The sequence below is a fragment of the Saccoglossus kowalevskii genome, chromosome 9, assembly GCF_978046115.1.
Source record: "Saccoglossus kowalevskii chromosome 9, keSacKowa6.1, whole genome shotgun sequence".
NCBI lineage: Eukaryota > Metazoa > Hemichordata > Enteropneusta > Harrimaniidae > Saccoglossus > Saccoglossus kowalevskii.
Window position 1 is genome coordinate 19580275 of NC_140649.1, and position 24260 is coordinate 19604534.

At 36.8% G+C, this 24260-nt stretch overlaps 1 protein-coding gene and 1 pseudogene across 1 annotated transcript; both read left to right on the forward strand.

The window, feature by feature from the left end:
• Positions 1-7492: 7492 nt before the first annotated feature.
• On the forward strand, positions 7493-8331 carry LOC144358432 (uncharacterized; annotated as a pseudogene).
• A 3478-nt stretch (positions 8332-11809) lies between these two features.
• LOC100374541 (patched domain-containing protein 3-like) lies at positions 11810-20835 on the forward strand. Its single transcript, XM_085503277.1, has 2 exons — positions 11810-12867; positions 15747-20835. Exons 1-2 carry the CDS (start codon positions 11865-11867, stop codon positions 17414-17416), a joined length of 2673 nt encoding a protein of 890 aa, XP_085359403.1. The 5' UTR covers positions 11810-11864; the 3' UTR covers positions 17417-20835.
• The last annotated feature ends 3425 nt before the right edge of the window (positions 20836-24260 follow it).

A 24260-nucleotide genomic window follows, 5' to 3' on the forward strand; every position in this document is an offset into this window, starting at 1 on the left:
GGTGTTGTGTGCGTCCTTTCATATCCGTTAGTGGAAATGTTCTAAAATCAAATCAAATTAAATGTATGTTGTACATCGCATAATATTTCTAAAAACAAATCTTTGTTTCATTGGCTATGACAATAATTTTCTTATAAACCATTATAATGTGTGATTATATTTAACTCAAGTTTATCATAAGCAACATCATAAACAGTAAGTAGATCAAATATGGAGACAAATGGAAACATTTTCTTTCAAATTCGTGAAGACATTATGAATGTATTTCGTGTATAACTATGACATACTAGATCATCAACACATTATTTAAAATAATTTGAATATTTATGTGGTCGAATTCCCTTTTTTTCAATCTAAAAGTTTCACATGAGATGTTATTGTCCTTTTCAAATGGCCTGATTTTAATTTCATATGAACCTAGAGCATCTGTTATATAATCATATAAGTTAAAATATACAACTCTCTCATGCACACAAGTAATCGCCATGTCTATATTTATGTCAAGTAAGGAGTGTTTTGAATAGTCAATAGACAACCTCTTCAAAATATTCACACTCGTAATCTTTGTCAAGAGGTTTCACCCTCTTGTGTGAGTTTTTGTTACCCCAGGACTCAAAATGTAAGACTGAGAGTAAACAAGTGATTATTTCATAGACCAGTTCATACAAAGATGCAAGAAACACATTTAAATAAATTATACAAACATTTATTATGCACAGCGTACGCACACATAAAATCAACCGAGCGTTAAACAACCAACATGGTAACTGCTGGCTGACAGCATAACGTAATAAATACATATACAAAATGGTGAGTTAACATCTCCCAACACCAATAATATTTGTTACGATAAACGCCCATTCTGAACTGGGAAATATGGTGGTGTTTGTGTGGGTGTGCAATCTTGTTTTACCATGTGTTCATCCATCTGAATGTTGTGTATTCATGTTAGCATGGACTGGTTGCATGGTCGGATCTGATGTAATATTGTACAAATTACAATTCAATGATTTCACAGCTGCACACAATTGCTTAGACAGTTCACCAAGCACACAACAGATGGATTTACAGTTCATTCAGAGTATCTGTGACATATATATTTGTCTGGCTACCTAGGGATTCTCAGTTTCAAAGTAAAGTTTTGATTAATACAATGACTCACCATGCCAGAATATAGCGCCTGCATTTAGTAAAAATTAGGTCACGTATACTAATGTTGTTATAAAACTCATTTTTTTTATTAATTAATAATAATTAATTGATGGTGAAAATCGAAATCCCATTTAATTTTATTTTATTTTATTTTATTGAATCGTCAATGGCGAGCCCAACGTAAAGTGATAACGAATCAAAGATATACGTGATATTAACAGTAAGTTTAGTTACTTGAGAAAGTATTGAGCTCTACCAAATTTACCGGTGCATTTAGCACTTCATCTAAAATGCGAACATGAATATAAAATGTTCCAGCTGTTACTCAATAATTGCAAACACTGAAGTGAATTTTCAAAATGGGATAACGATTTCGAGTAATAGTGATAGTGAATACAGTTTAAATGAATGATGTGGCTGGAATATATACATTTCGACCACACGGCCAGTTGATTTGTCGCTTGGGAATGGGGATTGTTGTTGTTCCTTACAAATTCCTATTGTTGAAAGGGGGTGTCACTTCGAGATCCACGGCTAAACGTAATTACTTCTAATTGTAATTAAAATTATGCCAAGAATCAAATTGTTAGATTCTGGAAGGTATAATAAATGTACTCATGTCCAACAATGGATGCTTGCACCTCATTTGACATATATTATATGACACTGGAGCTGATAAACAATGAGTTAATACCGACAGCATCACATACCCCACATAATCTACCACACCTTCTGCAATGTAGAAGTGTCAGCATTCTTTATTCTATGTTTTTGTCATATTACCTCAAACCCTGCAAATAGGAGTGTGCATAGAATCATGGGAAGAAATAGTGTGCATTGTCGTGTGATAACTGTCATAATGGTGATTGACAGATCATACTTGTTTACAACTTTGAAAGGACAATAGAAATCTAACAGGTGTGCTCTCGATTTACATAACAAACGATGTTTACGATGTACTGACTTGCCTACGGAGACAGCTTTCAGCAAGATCACATTCTGATTGACTATTGTGGAAACCCAGGTCAGCCCGGCCGAATCTGAATCTGACCATTTATGCCTATAAATGGGCTTGACTGAGGGCAATTCTTGTCCTCCATTTCAACTGAGTACCCTGTGTGTTGCTGTTGCGATATTGTGAGACAAGTAATACAGGCTTCAGCCATAATTCTGTGATACTTGTATGAACTGCTCTGTGATCCCCTGCTATCAGAGGTGCCCTCCAGAATTATAACAGCGTTCCTCTGCAAGCAACACTTCTGTATTTCTTCGTCATTGTGTTGCAGATGCCATTGCCTGTCATCGAATTCCACATTCTGGAACTGTGTATGGAACTTGCGCGTAAAATTTAATGTTTTAAGAGGTAAAAACAAAAAAAACAAAATTCTAATAATTATTTCCAAAACGTTCGCAAACTGGTAGAAAATAAAAACTGCATTGCCTGTTAATCCGCCACAACCCAGAATATGCCCGAACCACAAATGACGTCAGTGCTCGATTATACATGGCAATACGTGTCAATGTATTTCTGTTCTAGCGGAAAATTGGTAATGAGCATAAATCCAAAATTGCACTAACATAATTATTAATCACATGTTATGAATTACTACGATGGTATTTTTAGACATAGCTTTTGCTATGGTTAGATAGACCTTTGTAATGTATCATTGTGATTTGGAGGATAATTTCATTCGACCACTTGTTGTAAAGAGTAAATTATTGTTTATTTGAGAATGTTGATGTGTGTTACCCATGAGTTTGGTTTAGGGTCCTAAACATTTACACGTCATAAATTTCAGAAACATGTGGGAAAATTGGTAATGACCACAAATCCAGAATCGCACTAACAAAATTATTAATCTTCTGAATTACTACGATGGTATTTTGAGACATAATCTTTGCTATGGTTAGATAGACCTTTGTAATGTATCATTGTAATTGCATTCGAGCCATGACCACTTTTATCGGGCAATTGTTGTAAAGAGTAAATTATTGTTTTTGTTTTTTTGAGAATGTTGATGTGTGTTACCCATGAGTTTGTGAATAGTTGTGAATAGTTGTATAATTTATAGTATGTGGTGTTGGGAGTTGTGTGGTATGATGATGTCATTTCTATTCCAATATGTTGGATTCATTCTTTCAAAATCTTGATAAACAAAAGCGTGTTCCATATTTTTTCAACCCCGTGCACTGCACACGACACCCTCATTTTTTTGTCTCTGAGCAAGTGTGGGAGCCACTGCATGCTCAAAAAAGAGCAATTAAAATACTCATCTATAATAACCTGGCATGGGACAGCATTCAGTACTCGACAAGCACTGCAAATGTGCATGTATATAATAGTCACAAAATGTCACAGTTTCGGCATCGACAGCAATACAAGCCCCATGAAAACATCCACCAACAAGTATAAATAACTGAAAGAATTGAGACATCCGCCCCTCAAAATTGCATTTGAGTGTTTTCTAAATAAAAGCAAAAACAAATTGATCAGATATAGCTGTGGATGGCAAAGTTGTAAAGTAAATATATTCAGATTCAATCTGCATATGAAAACAACACTCACCTTCATTGGATGATGCCATATTGAGAAGAAGTCTGTACTACTAGAGGGCGCTCACCCAATATCTGCCCGTATCAAATGCACCAAGTTACTTTGCAAAGGGTCAGCATACATTAAAAATTGTTTTAAAAAAGGAGCAAGATTGTTACTTAAAGGATAAATAAAAGGAACAAAGAAGAAATGTGGGAAAGGCACAAGTTCATGGTCACGCAAATATATATTGATTGAGTAACGTCAATTTTCACTATTCTACGATCAAAGAGCTAAGGTAACAGAATATAACAAGTAAGCAGATTCGAAAGGTGTACACTAAATTTAAACGAATAATTCTATATTTACATTACATTTCGTCATCGATGTGTTTACTTGGCGTAGCGGTATTTATTGAGATTGAATTTCGGGACATGGCAATTTTTACCGACTTGCTGATCGTGTAATATAATTTAGATGTTTCTGTGATACTTTCTAGAAATGCTAAACCCGATAACAGTAAACGGACACTTGACACAAGTATGTGCAGAGAATACTTCTTACATTTTGGAGATCTATGCTACCTTTTCTTCTGGAAATCAGTCACTGTGCAACTGCCAATCTAGTTAATCAACAAACATGAATGTCAGTCATACTAACAACTATAGATATTGCATTCATATGTTATTAGAATGATTGATTTTATATGGGAATGTTGCACTTGCGAAACTGAGAGTATTCTTCAAGAATGAAAAAGTGGTTTTAAATGAGTTCCAAACCGCAGTCCAAGTCACGGATAACATGGCTTTGACTCATACAAAAACAACTTGTGCAATGGATTAAGTACCTCAATTCAGTGTATTAGTGAAGAGCACAGTTAAATAGTTCTTAGGCTTTGTACATAAATGACCACTTTAAAGAATCTATAGCTTTTTACATTGTCTAAAAATAACAGTGCTCCCTGATTTCCGGTTACTTCGCACAATTACATGGTGGCGCATTATCCAATTAAATACGTGCATTCATGTATTAGATTGACCATATATTGCAGATATGGTGCCTATGAACTCAATGTTACCTTTAACAAAAAGCGCGTTGTGATTTCTCGAGTTCCTAGCGAATTTATATCAGCGTTACACAAATCATTGAAATGTGTATTCAGTAAATGTAAAACGGCAGCCATTCTGATTATTCATTTACTCAACATAATTTATTGGCCAATCGATAAAACATACAATTTTGACACAGTATTAAAGATCGTTGAAGATAAAGTTTCATAGGCGTTGTTAAATATTAATAAATATTACTGTTTACTTCCTTTTCCAAATACTTCACAAAGTAACTAAAATGGGGAACGGCGTTGGTTGTATCAGAGGAATGCAACGGACTCCACCATTACCGACCATGTTTGTCACAGTTGTTTGTCTGACAGTGTGTTGGGTGTTTACCAGTATGTACCTTATAAATGTTCAGCCATTTACCAAGGTTTGTAAATATAGCAAAGGCTGCTGACAATTTAGCAGTGCCAGTGATATTTTTTCCTGTCACTTTCGTTCTTAGTGACGTTTTCCTATTGTTGGAAACATATTCTCATTGTATATATTAAGTCCAGATGAATGATTTTCTATTTACTCTTTTATATGAAAATATATATAATTGGTTTGTTTTGTGGTCTTTTAAAGTTATGTAAGCATCTCTCTTCACACTAACGTATATTCGGTCGTCAGTTTCTAATGACGACACACCTAATTCCTGCTATCACAAATTGAAGCACGGTCAGAGAAGAACATCCAAATCTGTCTATACAGAGATGACGGTTTAGTCGCCTTAGACTCCACACCTAATGAGTCGGAACAGATCAAAAAATATATCTATCGAGTATTTAAAAAAAAACAAGGCCTAAAGATCGCGATCGAAGCAACTAAGAAAATAGTCAACTTCCTTGATGTCACGCTAAACATCATTGAGGGTTCATGCAGTCCCTTTACAAAGCCTAACGACCGAAATTAACGACCCAATAAACGTTAGTGCGAAGAGAGATGCTTACATAACTTTTGAAGACTACAAACCAACATTCGCAAATAACCCACCGTTCAGACTAATTAATCTTTTGTCATGTTTGCGCCATGCGAGTAGGCTTTCTCACATTGCATTGCATATATATCTAAATCTTAAGCGTGGGAAATGTAACACCCACGCACCTTCTAAATTAGACAAATAACCAAATTTATGCAGTGTGATAAGACGCAGGTCTAAATTGACATCGATAACAGGGGTTAAAGGGGAGAGATTGGGGTTTTGGGGGTGGAGCGATGATGTTGGCAATTAAAGACTCTACATGTAATTATACACAACTAACTGTGCGTGAATGACTTTGGTGTTCCGTCTCAATATCTAATGGTACCCTCATACTAAAAGCGAGTATTCCCTGATATTCCCTTGAATGGCCAGAGCGTGCTGACTGTGCGTGAATGACTTTGGTGTTCCGTCTCAATATCTAATGGTACCCTCATACTAAAAGCGAGTATTCCCTGATCTTCCCTTGAATGGCCAGAGCGTGCTGACTGTGCGTGAATGACTTTGGTGTTCCGTCTCAATATCTAATGGTACCCTCATACTAAAAGCGAGTATTCCCTGATATTCCCTTGAATGGCCAGAGCGTGCTGACTGTGCGTGAATGACTTTGGTGTTCCGTCTCAATATCTAATGGTACCCTCATACTAGAAGCGAATATTCCTTGATATTCCCTTGAATGCCCAGAGCGTGCTGACTGTGCGTGAGTGACTTTGGTGTTCCGTCTAAAGATCTAATGGTACCCTCATAATAGAAGCGAGTATTCCTTGATATTCCCTTGAATGCTCAGAGCGTGCTGACTGTGCGTGAATGACTTTGGTGTTCCGTCTAAAGATCTAATGGTACCCTCATACTAGAAGCGAGTATTCCCTGATATTCCCTTGAATGGCCAGTGCGTGCTGACTGTGCGTGAATGACTTTGGTGTTCCGTCTCATTATCTAATGGTACCCTCATACTAGAAGCGAGTATTCCCTGATATTCCCTTGAATGGCCAGAGCGTGTTCCTTTTCTTATTTCACACTTTTTAAAACCCATATTTTTTAAATAATTCAGAACAACGAAAAGTACTCCATCTTTAATATTAATATAAGGGTTTTTCAGCCTATGTCACCAGGCTAGATTTTGAGATATTGCATAATATCTCTGCCATAGGAACCTATGGTAAAAGCATTATGCCAAAGACTTTCCACTAAAATACAAGCATCAATTTCTCGAAAATAAAACTGGTGATACCTAACTTTTTTTAAGTCAATATCCTTGGAGTCCAGTGTATTGCAAAATGAATAAATTCTGGGTATTTTATGTTATGAGTAGGCTTCTACCTTAAGTCCGGACGAACGATTTTCTATTCGGTGTAACTTGTGAGGATATTGTTTAGATGATATGTTGGTGATTATGTATTCTACTGCATGTTACACGATTATTCAATTTATCACCTTAAAGCGGGGGAGTCGTCACCTTCACATGCGTCAGGTGACCACAGCGTGTCATTGTTCACAATCAAGCGTCTACCCACGAGCCCTTGTGTTTTTAGCATGAGTTGTTATCATTGCTTGGGATTCAATTCTCGCGCATGCGCATGTGACGGCCTATCCACTTTAATTACTGACATTTATTTTGACATCATTCTCTCTCACTTTCAGGTGCAACACTCTCAGCATGAACAAACCATTTCCCAACATGACTCAGTGATAAATCGTTCCTTGTTTTTTGATGCCCATAATGTCTCAATTATGATACACAATGTAACTAGTGACTCTGACAAGCAAGGGAAACTGTGTGGATTTTTGAAACCGCATTATAGAATGGTTGTACCAAATATCGCACATTTTATTTGGTTTACTTGCCACGAGTTTCATTTTGTAAACTTCAGTATACTGAGTGTTTACAGAGTTATGAAACCTGAACGTATTCCCTTCCACACTGACTGTGAACCAGGTAACGAATTGTGGATGCAGGCTAAACTAATGATACCAGTTCTAGATGTTGTTAATCGAACTGCAGCAAGATAATCTTTGGGAGAAAATTAAATCCTAAATGGCCGCAGCATTCTGCCGACGTTGCCAGGCTACAGATTCTGATGGAGATGGGAGTTGTATACTTCGATACGGACATATTTGTCGTGGCACCGCTTGAGCAACTTCGTTACTATGACTACGTGGTTGGACAGCCATCTGATGCTATTTTGAATAATGGTGTCATTTTCGCTGAGAAGCATTCACAGTTTTTAAAACACTACTATGAATCATATCAGAATTACAGAGGCTCGTTTATACTTGTAGTTCTGTTAAGAAGCAATACCAACTAGCACGGTCACATTTGGATATGTTGCATATTGAACCGAATAGTCTGATTAAACCAACATACACTGATTGGGAACAACTTTTTCTTCGGAAATTTAAATGGAGAAATAAACACTTCACGATTCACGTTATTTAAGAGGCTATCGTAGATATAAAGAAACTAACAACATCACAGAAGAATTCACGCTATAGATAACATCAAATCTTTAGACACTGCTTTTGGTGAAATGTGCCGTAACATCTACTATGGAACGTTTAACATTGTATAAAAATAGAAACATCGTAACCATGGCATCATCACATCTTAAACCGCGTTATCATTTTAATTTGTGGGGAAGCGGGTTAAAGTTAGGTTTCGTGGTCAAAGTATCACTCTTTTAAAACAAGTGTCAAAAATGCCACGATTTTATGAATATATTGTTAATTATGCATACGTTCAAATTTGTACTAATTGTGATAAATCCATCATTAATATATTTGAAAAATAACTTGTACTCACCCATCGCCTCGCTATTGTCTTCTTTGATGCACAACATCTGACTGTTTTCCTTGATTGCCGCAATAACTGTTGAATGATAAGCCAACAAACATGTTAATTAATTTCAATGTTTCACTGGCGTTTGAACAATTGTTGCCACAACTTTGAGAATAGATTTGAAAGGGCAAACCTAGCGGAGTGCACCGGCAATATTTTCAATAGAAGTTTGTTCCCAACTATGACATGTGACCTATGCGTTGTACGACGTTATTCAGAAAAGAAATGTGTTGTACAGCATATACTCTCGGGTTATAGCTCGAGTTATGCCCCAGACTAAAATTTGAAAAGTGTAGTGCATGACTGCCATTTCCGCACACTTTGCTGTAACTGCTCTAAACGATAGTTGTTTACATGTACGTTATTTAATCCCAACTCAAGCTGTTGAAATCAACTCAGTTTAATTGTAGTGTTCAGTTTAAAGTTAATTTGCCGAATGTGATTATTTCAATTTTAGAATATTTTTTTTATATTACATACTAAAATATACACTACATTATTAATACATAACAGAGAGCAAAAATACCAAAATCTACCTGGGGTAAACCATGTTATCAACATGCGGGGGTCTACATTGGAGTTCCATCTATCACGGACGTTCTGACTGGCGTGTAGGATCATTCGTCATTGCACTGTATCGTGTTCAATGCGCGTCTCAAGTGACGTATATAACACGTGTAAAATATACTGTTTGTTTACATGAAATTCATGTGTGTGTGTTTGAACGGGGGTAAAGAAAAGAGACACAGGAATAAGGAGAAAAACAATTATAGTTGAGCATATTAAATTTTTAGATTTTCTGTATCAAGCATCTCCTATGTTAGTGTTGTTGCGAGATACGACAATACTAGATTTATATTCCAGAGAATGATTTTTTCTATATACTTTAATTGCATGTCCTTCTATTAAGGGTCGTCCTGACGCCGTTAAACTTATTAAAATGTTAAAAACGTCCGTTGGACACGCAACACTGTAAGAAACTCTGTGTAATAAAAGAAAAATATTTTGCCCAGGCATGTTGCGCGATTTGTAAATTTAGTAGTATAATTTGGAAGCAATAAACCTACGTATATTGCGTTATAAATTTCAGGGCAATATTTTTCCATAGAATCTTCGCTGAACAACTACCGAAATTCCCTATTGTATTATCAGTCACAGTACGCAGCGTCAGTTGTATAATTTTATTTAAAAAAGAGAATATAATAACTGAAAATGTTGGTCTTATTATTGAGGATATGCTGACAATTTAGGAGCAAACTATTACAGTTACACGTATATTTTTTTTACTACCGGTGAAATGTACCTTTAGTAAAATAACATAACTTTGTCTTTATTTATAGTTTCGCCGTTGATGGCGTCCTCTAAGAATCATGGCTTAACCAGCACCGACAATTTTGGGTGCCGGTTTGGGTGTTGCCTTTTGGTAGTTTGGTATTCAACATTGACTAGACCTCAGAAACTAATACATTTATTAGTTGTCTGAGACTAGGCGCAGCGTTCAGATATCTTTCGAGTTCAACGTTAGTTGAGGCAACTTTATCACGACACGAACACGACACGAACGTGACGAAGTCGAATTCCGAGTCGGCCGATTCGAAAATTGAATCTCGCTGAGGATGACGTGAGTTTTTAAATTTGGGGTAAATTCAGGGTGAATTCGAACCCTTCGTCCTGTAGTTGAGTGATTCAGGTTAGATAAATTAGTTGCTTGAAGTTCACTTCGCTTTGAAAACCGTAGAATCATGATTGTGTTGTTTGAAATGTAGCACTCGCCATTTTCATGGCAGTAATAACAATATCGATGATACAAACAACTTCTATTAACGTCATAATGTTTGTGTCAACATATTTAATACATTTTTTAAAATTATTTTTTCGATACTTGCTTTGTTGTTTTTAGACCAAATAAACTTAATTTGCTAATGCCCACAGACCTTGATAAAAAAAATTTGAACATGTTTGGACGAATTCTGCTGGTTTACTTTGTCAAAAGCGACAAACGTTATGTTTGGCGTCGGTACATCAAGGGCGCTCCATTCATTCACATTTACGCTGAGTCGTGCAGTGTTGTTTTCGCACGTATAATGATTTTGGAATTAGGTATATATTACAATTAAAAAGATGGCTTAAATAGTTTTTTTTTCAGGTAAAAAAAAGGGGAACGGACAAAACGATTGTTACTTGCAGGAAGTGACGTCATAACGTTCATCGTGATCATGAGTATAATTAAGAAATACGAAATGTAGTATAAAATATAGTGCATTATAACATAATGTTCACCTTTAATTTACAGCAGAAATGCAATCTTTCAAACCAATGAGATAGACATTGCATATGAGGGCAACACACTTTCTATGATGTCAACACACTTTTGATCGCCGCTTGTGTTCCATTGTGTCGCCACCTATGCTAAATATAATACGAGTACGAATGAGACAACTAAGATAAAAAAAAGTAGATAGAATTAGTAATACGAATAAAGTTACTTGGTTCTGTTTCCTGCAGAGTGTCGTCCATTTGTAACTTAATCCCGGAAACTATAAAGGAAATCATTGTTTCACGTCCTTGAAAACCACTGAACCTTTCAAGATGTTTTATAGCAATTGTTGTGTCATCCCAATACTAGCTAATAATAATGATGACCAACTCACCCCGCACAATACACCTGACATACAAAATCCGGGACAAGGTCATGGAGCACTTGACGATCTCAGCAATGTATAGCACATATTTGTGACAGCTGGAGCTTCTCAGCGTGCAACCAACATTCTGAATTGAGCTAAAAATCATGTTCAATATTCGTTAATGTCAGAGTTGCGTGTTAAACTCAAACTGCCCTGAAACGTGAAAATTGTTTTAATATATTTGTGTGTTATACGATTATTTTCAAGAAATATATTTTATTTAATAATTCCGTAAAACATGCAAATAATTTGTACATGTCCTAATTAAACTATGAAATGATAGCGTGAACGATGCGATTACCATAATGTCGGTGGCCTTGAAATGTAGTATATGTACATATATGGCATGTGAACTTTTTTGAAGTTAAGACTAGAAGTGTTTATGGCGGCTGCATGTAGTATTGATATCGAAATAATAGCGGAATAATTGGTGCCGAGCTTCTTTTTTTTTAAAGAGCGCCACATACGGTGAGATTAGTAAACATCATTGTTATTGTTCCAGCTGACCTCAAATCATACTGGCGCGGGCGAGCAGCATTCTGCAGGCAGCCATCAAACCGTGAGCACGGTGTGAAAACAAGGTATGGTTATGATGAACTGCATCGAGAATAAACTGTCCAGCCTTTTCCATCGGCATGGACGTTTACTCGGAAAATATCCACTACCGTACGTGTTGTGGCCAATTATTTTAACAGCGATTTTGGCAGCCGGTATGACATACCTGAAGGACGACTCCGACCGAGCTACCATCTATACACCGGAGCATGGCCCTGCGAAACTCCACCGGGATATCGTTAAAGACCTCTTCCCGATGAACGACGACGGCGAGTTTCTTCCAAGTAGGATCGTGTCTGAGGGTCGAAACGGTCGCTTGATTATAATGGGGAAAAACTGGCGTGGTAACGTGTTGCATGAAGATGTTCTGGATGAGGTGAGACAACTCCACGCCGAAATCTTGAACTTGACGGTAACTATCAACGACGAATCCTTTCAATACGAGGACATTTGCGGTCGATGGCAAGACAGTTGTATTGAAAATAATATTTTCGGTGTGCTTGATTATATCGCCAGCAAACCGTGGTACGAGCGAGTTCATCTGACTTATCCATTTGCTCCGTCGCCGACTGGGTACCCGGCTTTCATCGGCAATAGTTTGGGTGGCGTGGGAATAATGGGCGACAATGTTGTGAAGTCGGCCAAGGCGATCCAGCTGTTTTATTACCTGCGTTCAGACGACGGACAGGACGACATTCTGGCTAAGAAATGGGAGGAAGGGTTTATGAATCTCTTGGAGACTTACCACTCCGACAAAATAAGTTTCACCTACTACTCGTCACAATCGCTGGACTCCGAAGTAAATAAAAGCCTCGAACGTCTGGTTCCCCGTTTCGTCGTTACTTGCTGCGCTGTCGTTCTCTTTTCCATCATGTGCTGCTCCTCGTTCGATTGTGTGGTGAGCAAACCGTGGTTGGGTTTACTTGGAGTCTTGACTGCATCTATGGCTATATTATCTGCTGTTGGGTTACTTGGTTTCTGCAAAGTGGACTTCATCAGTGCTGTCGCATCAATGCCATTTCTCATTCTCGGTAAGTCAGTAGCGGCATTCGTCATCTTAGGTCAACAAACTATTGTTTGAGTGTGTGTGTTTCGCAATCTAAGTGGCTGTTAGTATTCAAGGCGGTAAAACACAGCTGCCACGAATTGGCGCGTTGTAGCGTGCATAACGTGGTCCTTGCAGATTTAAAAGTAGTTGGACTAGCGGGAAACTAGCTCTTCTGACCAAAAAGATATATATATCAATACATTTGGCGGATAAATAATTATACTCATAATGTACTACTTTCATTTCGTGAAACTAATACGGTGTCCGTTCTATGTCAAGTTCATCTAAGTTCACCAAGTAATTGTCGATTATTATTCAAATTGATCTGCCAAGCGTAAAGACACCCAGCTGTGACCTCAATTTACGAGTATATATTTGAATATTAAGATTTGTCTTAAATTATGCAAGAGAAAATTCAACATTGAAATAACGAGATTGTTTCTGTTCGTTTCTGCTTATTCAGATAATTTATTTCAAGTGAACGGATTGCTTTGTTTTTTATTTTTTTTTTCATTTAGCAATTCACTCCTTTGTGTCCCAACTCCCTCACAGTACTTATGTTCAATGAGTGAAAGTTTGTTCACCTCTATAACGTCAATTGTATTGTCCTATCGGATTTCTGTTTTGTGATATTCGTTCTGTACTTATAATTCTCTGTTTCATTGTATTTGCCTTTTTCCTATGGAAAATGTGAACAACACGTATAATAAACGGTATAATATGTCCATGGGCGTCTGAATTATTAAACCCCTTTCATCATATATTAATTAAAATTTAAAGCATAACATCTCATTTTCGTAATATAATTATTTCAATGGTAGACCCACTCGCACATTTTTCGTGTTGACCTTAAATTACAGTGATTAGAAATGATCCGTATCAGATCATTCATATGTTACAGACCACCTAATTATATTGGAATGTCCATGAAACCATATGTGAAGTAAATATAGTATCTAGTAAGAGATGAAATGTACACATCTGTAGTTTTTGTGGAAGCCATCATGCAATCGGAGCATCTCAAACTGAGTCTTATTTTGGGAAACTTAGTGCATGAAAGCCGGATTGCTATATTGCGTTCCATGATGACTCAGCTGGAAGCAAGCCAACTAGACTTATCAGTGGTTGGACTAATTGTTATGCAGATTGTCCGTCATTTCTAGACGTTGTGTGACCGCGAACTAAATATGATTATGGAATTAATCCCAAGGTGCCCGGTCTGTTGGTTAGACCATGGAGCTATGTCTAGACATGACAATCCAAAATCTACGATTTACATGCAAATGCCCTTGTACTATTGTATGCTAATTTAATGTATGCCATTACAAGGCTATAAGAACAAGCTATCCATCTTTTCCTTAAAAAAAACACAGAATGCTAAACAGTTAACTAGAAAACGCCACAGTCGCCCATCGGCGTACAAAATGTCAACTGGCGTCAGCAAACCATGTCCACTATTGATGGGAACAATTGCTGTTAATTTTATCAACAAATATTTAATCTATTGACTTTAGTTTCAGTATTTGTTTAGACTTTTCATTTTACGGCTGTCGTCACCCTGCGACTCGTGAAATATTGGGTTATGTTTCCGTTCGAAAATCTCGCGATTCCAATGCTTATTCCAGTTTATATGCGTTGAATGATTCCTTGTGGATTATTAGACCCCGATACCTTTCACTTTCTTTGTTCATAAAAATACAACCGTTTAATATAGAGCCGTAAATTTCTAACAGACTGCTATTGTGTGACAACTAACCTGGCAAGTGAATGTTGTGGATAACCAGGTCAGGAAATTGGCACGTGACCCCGCTACATCTACCACTCAATAGTCGATCGACACGTATCAAATGTTATTAGAAGATTTTGTTACTTGTCGAACACGATTATCACCCCTTCTCGATTCTTTTCAGTCTCAGTGATGATTGAACTAAAATATATGTTTTAATGTATGTTTTTTAGACGTGTTTAAAAATTCAACAGCTTCTGTATAATATACGTGTTTTTTTTTTTTCGTGCACGTACAGCGAGTGCCGGGAGCGAGTGCTGCCGTCGACAATGCACGTAGCATGGAAATTATCTTTACTCCGCCAGGTATATTTACAATTACTGGTTTTGAAACTTCTAATGCCACTGAAAGTTGCAATTTAATATCGACACGTATCGACAGGTCGAGAAAATCATCTTATTAGCACGAAATGTAAATCTCCCACCGTTTCTATGCGATCTGGCGAAGCTCGTGACGTATGTGCGCAGTAGGTCCCGGTAGGTCTGCGCTCTTTTTGTTGAGGTGAACAAACTTTCCCGAAAGCGTGAGTCATCATGTAAAGGGTCAACACACTTTCGACGATGAGAGCGAATATGCCTTGTATTTTAAGGCACCAACTGTGGCTGCCAGAGTTGTATGTATGACGTGTTTGCCAACAATTAATTTTTATTGGTTAAATTATTTTTTTTTAACCGTGAATGAATTATCTGTTATTATATGTCTTATTTAATTTATATCATGTAATAAAATAAATATATTATAAACACAATACTGCCATCTTGTTCCCACATTTTTTTATTAAAAAAAATGTAAACATGGATCATTCCAAAAATAAATGTTTTTTTTTTTTTTATATTTTTCAACTATTTTTATTAACATCTGGCAGTTTCAGATTTATTTTAGCTGAACTTCTTTGCTAATATTGAGCTGAAGGAAATGTTATATTCCTCTAAATCCCTTGATTGATCAATAGTGTTGTAATTGCAATGTTTACTTGATTTCAATTTTAAAACTGTCCTGTGTTCTTGTAATCATGTCAAAAAAAAAATTTGACATAAATTTAATTATAATCATATTGTTTTCGTCTTTTTTTTCAGGAATTGGAGTGGATAACATGTTCATCATGGTAGCTGCTTGGAGAAGAACTCCTTCTTATCTGCCTGTAGAAGACCGCATGGCGCAAACATTCAGGGAAGCTGCTATGTCTATCACAATCACCAGTGTCACCGATGTCCTGGCCTTCTGCGTTGGGGCTATCTCTGATTTCCCGGGAGTTAGGATCTTCTGTCTTTACACTGGTTTGGCCATCATCTTTGGATACATCTATCAGATTACTTTTTTTGGTGCGTGTCTCTCCGAATTTGGACGCTTGGAAGCCAAAAATGGTCATTGGGCTACTTGCCAGAGAGTTTTAGCTCCTGATGAAGCACCATCCTCATTATATCGAGTGTTCTGTGCAGGAGGTATCAGTGAATCCAACCCCAAAGGCTCTACTCCGGAGCACATAGTTGCGAAGTTCTTTGGTGATTATTATGGTCCTTTCTTGACCAAGAGCTGGGTGAAAGGACTTGTTGCGTTGACATTTCTCATATACTTAGCCTTCTCAATATGGGGTTGTATTAAAATACAGCGAGGTATTAAATTGAAGAATACTGTTCCTGATGATTCCTATGCTAGCAAGTTCCTCACTTTAGAAGAGGAGTACTATTCCCAGTACGGTTTGCCAGTATCCGTGATTGTCTATCGTCATGCTGAGTATTGGGACAAGCAGGTTCAAAACAAGATTTCTAGAACTTTACAAGAAATTGAAAACACTCAATACTTTCATGATTCTCGGTTCACGCAATCATGGCTTCATGACTATTTGAACTATCTAAACCAGACTGGTCGTAGATCAGATGTTATGGGGCAAGAGACCTTTATTGATGTTCTTCAGGAAGAATTTCTAAATATTCAGGCATTCCAAAGACATAAGGCTGATATACGCTTTGCCAATGGTGCCATCCTCGCTACACGTTTCAGTGTGTTGACAGAAAATGCAGACGATGCTAACAAACAGAGAGAAATGATGGAGAAAGTGAGATCAATTGCCGAAGATTCTCCTATACCCATGATAGCCTTTCATCCAGCTTTTATATTCTATGATCAATACACAGAAATTCTGCCGAGCACACTTCAAACAATGGGTATCGCGGCTGCGTCAATGCTTCTTGTTTCTCTGCTTCTAATACCCCATCCGATATGCTCGTTATGGGTGACATTTTCTGTTTTCTCCATTTCGGTGGGTGTCATAGGCTTCATGACCCACTGGGATATCTCGCTAGATGCTATCTCAATGATTAATATCATTATTTGCATAGGCTTCAGTGTAGATTTCTCAGCACACATTACCTATTCCTTTGTGGTATCGCCAGCAGCTACAAACAATGAACGTGCCATTTCATCATTGCGAGCTCTTGGTATGCCTATTTTACAAGGCGCCATATCTTCGATCCTGGGAGTAGTGGCATTGTGTACCGCCGAGGCCTACACCTTCCGCACGTTTTTCAAAACAAATTTTCTTGCTATCGGGTTCGGAGCATTGTTTGCACTAGTGTTTCTTCCTACGTTTCTCACTTTCTTTGGGCCTAAGGTCCAAGAAAAGGACATCCCCAAAGATGTGAAACAGGCAGTCAAACTTGCGAAGGAACCTATTGTCTCAGTTAAAAACCCTGAAGCTCCACATTGTGAATACATAGTATATTTACCACCAGTAACTGTAGTATGATGAAGACCATTTTAAAAGCCTCTTCAACATACTATCGACACAACATACCCATTTCTATAAATATTTATAAATTTCAGCAGCTGTTGATCCAAACTGCCAACCAGTGTGAGCGCAGTGTGCAAAGACAACAATTAAAAATGTACTATTGTTATTCCATGGATCAATAGAAACCTCTTATTTTATCTTGAATTGTGAAATTTGAGAAATAATTAATGGGAATAGGTTTGTTGTGTCAAGGGTAATTTTAGGATTTATTTCTGCTTGTTATTTTGTTTATTTTTGTTGTTGAAAGCTACATTCTGAAAAACAGTCACAATGTTAGAAAAAGAGTATGATTCATAGGAATGTATAACTACTTCCGGGTTGTGCAGTTTAATCCCTGTTTTTTTTTTTTTACTTTATAATTAATCATTCCATACTGTGACTGTAAATCAAGGTGCTCTCGTAAATGTCTGTTATTGTTGTATCATGATGGCTACAGTACCACAGCATGCGAGTATCACTATTCTCCCAATATAGTGGGTGTACCATATATACTCTACAGGAATTGTGTCTTGAATAGAAGTGCACACAATGATATACGGTACATACGATTTATCTTATACTGGATTACATTGGAAATTATTGACTTATTTCGATCGCCACTGTATGCACTACTAATAGTGTAAATACGGAAATAGCTGTATACGTACAAATGTATTGGTTGCAAAGCTTTCCAATTCTGAAAAATTATAAACTTTCCGTTCTGGGCAACTCCTTTTCTCTGAACCAACTTTGAAATAAATGCTGGAATTTTCCAATGAGTTGTTTTTTGCAATAGGATTGCCTGCATAAACTAGCATAGTATGAAACTATGCTCAGTGTTCTGCTCATGACTGGTATGTTTTTGTGTTAAGGTAGAAGCCTACTCATGATTTCAAATACCCAGAATTTATTATTTTTTTAATAAATTGTACTTCCTGGCAATATAAGAATATTGCCTTAAAAAAAGTTGGGGGTCACCAAGTTAATTTTTGAGAAAATCATGGCTGTATTTTAGTAAATAGCGGCCATTTTAGCAGTATTATAGTGCTTTTATCATAGGTTCCTATGGCAGGGATATCATGCCATATCTCAAATTATGGCTGGTAACATATGCTAAAAAAATAATATATTGTTACTGATGGGGTACTTTTTGTTTTCCTGAATTGTTTCAAAAATCTGGGTTTTAAAAAAGCATTGAAGAATGCAATTTTTGTTTAAACATTGCGCTCTATGGAATTGTTCCAAAAATAGCTATTTTTGAAAAATATTACAAGTTTCTCAAAATACGTCACTGTAACACACAATAGAATGCTATTTCATGGTGCCATTGAACAATAGCTTCATGATTTTACATAATAAACCAATGAACACTGTCATGCGATTTATGACCAACTTTCTAAAAAATTATGAGTAGGCTTCTACCTTGAGCATTGTTTACTTCTAAGGCACTTTGGCATTAGTATATTATTATCCCACCCCTCTCAAGTTTATAAGATTTCAGTTTTGTATGTCAGCTGTTTATTTAAATTAAGCCTGTTCACATTCCTGTTTTGCTTATTCTTAGATGTAATTTTGTATGCATATTATTTAATATGTATTTTTTTTGACACGCTCATAAGTTTTATATGTTAAGTCAATGTTGCATTTATTTGCATATCTAGTGTTCAGTAGAATGGTAAGGGTCTGTAATATTTCTGCTATGGGGTGCAGATTTGCAGTTTATTCAGTGAATGTCTGGAGAAATAAATGAGAGTACAACCCCAAATATTCAAACTAGGATAAAGTGGTATTGATCATCTTGTATTAATCGTGGAAAATCATGAACATTAGATAAGTAAACTAAAATGTGTGTATAGTTAGTTACTGTAAAAGCATTAATTATTCACTGGGTTTTAATTTCTCTATTTTTTGTTGCTAAGTGAAATTCGCTAAATTAAATCCATGTGAACTGTCAAGTTCATGAGCTTTAAAGCCAAGTGAAATTGCTCAAAATAATAAAATAGTGAAATTAAATGTCGGTGAAAATGAACGGTTTTACAGTATTTTGATATTTAAGCCAAAATGTTCATCTGGAACATGGCATTAGGAGGTGGGAAGGGGTCATAATGCATTTCAGGGAAAATTTCTTGTATTTTATTTCATAGCATCTTTGTTCGAATAATATTCTTTATTATTATTATTATTATAAGTAAGCATTTTTGTTGCAAAAATTTGACCCATAGTTCGTTGTATTTGAATGGTGATATTGAGTGAAATGACCATTACAAAGTTAAACCACACCTAACGAATGCAGGTGTTGAACTAATGACTTCTCAAAAATTTACATTTTTTTGAATTTTGAATTACAACTGTTCTCCTTCGAATTACCCTTAGTTTCAGGTTTTTGGTAATATTTTTGTATTATCAGCAACACTGTTAAAAACCTCAATTATATTATTTTTCTTAAACAGAATTATTGTTATGCTGGATCATACTTTTTTTTTCATTCAACTACATCTATCAAGTTGATATTTACATAATTGTTTATTGCAGTGTATCCCCCCCCCCCTTATTTCTATAACTATCTGTAATAATTTTTCAAATTTAAAAAGAGTTGCATAGTCAATCTAGGATTCCATACACCAGCAATGCATGAATACAGTTGTTTGTTTTTTTTAGGCAGTTGTGTGATATTGTAATACAGGGGAATTGGTATAGCACAAACAATGCATTGATTTGAATGGTATTTTCTGGAATCCATTAAAATGTTTTTTTTTTTTTTCTGCAGCCATATTTTTTTTGTTCTGCGAGTCGAGAAAGGAGAAGTATTAAAGGAATCAATTTTAGGCATGTGCAGTTATTTTGTCATATAGTAGCTTTCCTATATATGACACCAATTATAGCATTCAGTTTTATTTGTGTCCTCTGAAATATTTTGCTTGAGTGAAGTCACATACTATTCACACCTATTTTGGTTTTGCGTTTTGGAAGCACATTACGCATACCCATGATAATTTTCCATCCAACCCGGACAGCTTTGGGCTTGGACATTGATCTGATGAACTAGCACTTATCTGCAATGAAGAATAGGTATTAATAAAGAGTTTATATTGTATCAGATGATTAGTTTATGTTTATACAAAATGCTTGTTTATGAAACATTTCCAGTTGCTGGAAATTACTCTCTGACGCAACGAGCATGCGATGTTGACGTCTTGTGTTCGAAAGTATCCACCGGGTACATCAAGGTCCTGCCAAGGGCTGCATATATAATTAAGTGTTTAACTTATTAAGGATAACTTTGGAGACATGTCAGCCTTGAAATGTACTGGCTTTGCATTCATGCTACAAACATGTAAAGTGTAATTTGGATACACTTACACGATAAACTAGGAATAAATGCATAATTAATATGATGTTGTGTTTTGTCTCGATTTCTTTTTCTTCTGTCTGTCTGTGTGGGGGGTGTCATTTGATAACTGTATTGACCCATGTACGTGGGTATTCAATTCGTTGAAATTAAAGCGCGGTGGTCGTCGCGCGTGTTCGAATTTCATGTAATAAACAACACGCGTTGGATGCGTCGCTATGAGTCCCATATCGAACAGGACGCGGCGCGACGACTGTCACCCTTCAATATTCACATGAAGTTGAAAATTCTCTCTATTTAAAAATGTGCTGTATAGCCAACAGTATATTGAACCACCGTCCATCAACGCCGTTTAGGAATGGTATGGAGAGGTTGGAGAACTAGGCAGGCGGGGGGGGGGGGCAGTCACAGAAGTAGTCGTCGCGCCACGCATGCGCGAGATATGGATCTCGTATAAACAAAGATGGTAACTGGTGCAAACTGAGAAGTTACCAAGATTTTGTTTTAGTGTTTGGAAGGTATCGAATGGGTCGCGGGCGGTAATTAGTGCGAATGGCGCCTAGGGCAAAACTTTTACTCGTGATGTCATTAGAAAAGCGCATTGGATTGTGAGAAAAGCAATGTTTATCAACACAAATGTCGCACATGTGCGGCGCAACGACTACCGCCCTTTAAACACAACACAACACATACATCACATTACATTCAGTGAGTAGGCCGAATGAATCGGGTGGGGGGCAAAAACACATAGATACATGTCTAAAAAAATTACAGTAAAGTTGCATGGGGCTACACTTTTCATCTCAAATCCCGGCATCCACCGGGCGCACTTATAGAATTCATTTTCATCTAATATTAAGTCTTTTCCCACTGTCACGTCATTTAAAAAAAAAAACACATAAGAAATACTTTTAAATTGAATTTTATAATTTGTGTATTTTTTTGTATTTGCTAGTACTACTATATTGTGTATGATTTCATGTGAAGTGTTGTTATATATGTAATGTTCGTTTCTCTCCGCTTGCTTATAAATAAGTACTAGGCTACGATTATAATTAAAATCAACTGAGCTGACGAACACGAAGCACGCGGATACGGTACTTGATCCAGGTCCGGCTGATGAATGAAATCTCCCGGGGCTACTTTTCAATACATGACTGGCTGTAAATAAACGCTTCTGGATTCGGACTTGTATGAACAGGTATTCCGTCACTGGTGAATGCTACGTGTCTTATACACCGAGCAATACATTGTAAGTCTTGGTTGGTTGAGAAAATGGTCACAATCAAATGGTACAAAGACAAGGTTACTTACTCCTACTAGTAGTACCTCGTTTACGAACAATGAATGATATTGAAGAAGCAGGCCGAATAGATAGGAGTAGGAAACCCACGCGGTCTTATTTTTCTTACTTCTGAATTTTTACATTATTTTTATTGAAAGTGCCCTCACCATGTTAGTATAATCACGATCGGGTGTGCTTACCAGGATGTGCCGCAAGCATCTCAGACTCCTCCCTCTTTTCAGAAAGCCTCGAATTGACGAAGTGCGAAAAATTATACCCCTTTTCAATGTTGCTGAAAATGTAAACCACTTCTCAGACTATGAATCTTTTTGACACGAGTGATAAATTAAATGAGTTATTTTTATGCAAGAATTGCCGTATTACGACGTTTGTGTGTTTTTGAGCTTTATATATGTATTTATAATTTTGGTAATGAATGCTGAAATTCCTGACACATAGGGATACAGCTATGAGTACCCCCTAGCCTAGGGTGTAATTTATGGATTTTCTTCTTACTGGCTAACAAAAATAATACCGGATCTAATGTGTTCATGCATGTTGACTGTGTATGTGTTTTGTATTGCACCAACCGAATACCTATTTGTTTCCAGAGAATTCGGCCACGCTTGGTTCATTTGGAGGACAATGACCAGTCCCACTTGTCACAGGGGATTGAACGCATGCCCCGTATAATGGCAGTTCACCAATTTGCTACGGTCTGTCGACACTCTCATACCTTATGCCATGTCAGTTCAGGTCACTGCACCATAAAACAATGGGCAACGGTATCGCCATAATCGAATAGCCTCGTCTTCGGAAAATCATGCCAAAGCTTTCACTTGACGCTATAGAGTACCTGGTTTACCTAGTTGAGATTTGCATATTATGAATAAAACGTAAGCGGAGCATGGGCCGTTGAAAGCAATCCAATATAATTTGTGGGCGGTTGGATATGTTTTATTCGATTCAGCGGATTGATCTGATTTATATACTGAGGGCAAATCACCGACTCACTGGCAATATTCACGTTAAGCGAGAATACTACAGATGCGTGCGCAAACATGGCCAATACATGGATTTTTTTTTCATAATTTGATTCGCTCAATATAGACGTGTTTCTCTGTCCACGGTTACAACATTCTTTTCAGCTCCATGGTTACAAGCATCCTTACACTTGCAAAGTACCAATTTTAACAGAGTGAGATATCGATAAATCAGTCAACACCGCGTCCTTGAATAAAAAGTGGTAAAATATTAATTTCACTATCTTTCAAATAAACAAATTTTTCATGGTCGTGACATTACTTTGTTGTGCTTATTGACTTTCTTTACGGAATGTAAATACTGACCGTACTACTCAAAAGGTCGTATATAATAAGCAGCGTACTTTTATCGCCGTGGCTGTCTTTCGGTTTTGTCGTGATTAATAGATTTATTGGTGTCATTCATACATGCCGGATCTAACACGTGGCATTCTGCTATACGGTTATACTAAGGTATCCCAAACTGGAATCTCCACGTGTACCCCTTACACGACCACGTGGTCGAGGACTGTTTTTATCCTGCAATAAACTGATTTTGAAATCCACACGATTATACGTGTAAATATATGTACGGCCGCGTTATTTTTTGCTTGTTCTGACAAAGATTATAACACGAACATATTGTTTAAATGCGTCGACCTTGACAAATCATCCTGGTTCGATGAACAACATCTTTTATCTACGCCCACAAGACTGGCAAGACTTGGCCTTTCACATTTGAATTTATCTAGAATCGAAATTGTGATTTATTTGTAATCGTTTACCGACGAGGCGATAACCTATTATTATGTCTACATGAGTTAAGGGTTATAGTTTGGCCCAAAAACATCGTAAACTGACACCCCTGGAGCACCCAGCCATGAATAATTGTTTATTTCATCTTTCCGTCAGTGTATAGCAGTAGAAATATTAATCAATACAGAAAAATAAAATAAAATATAACAGGTTAGTAAGAAGAATTTAAAAAAGTAAATGAAATATAATAAGTTCAAATCACATGGTTTTTTTTGTGCGTTGTTGGAATTCCATGAACTTCAAAATAAATTGTGCAAAGTACTTAATTGAGGTTGTGTCTGTTGTTTTGTCTATGACCATGGCACGAATCAATTTATGTGTCAAGCACTTTGCGCCCATATTGAATCT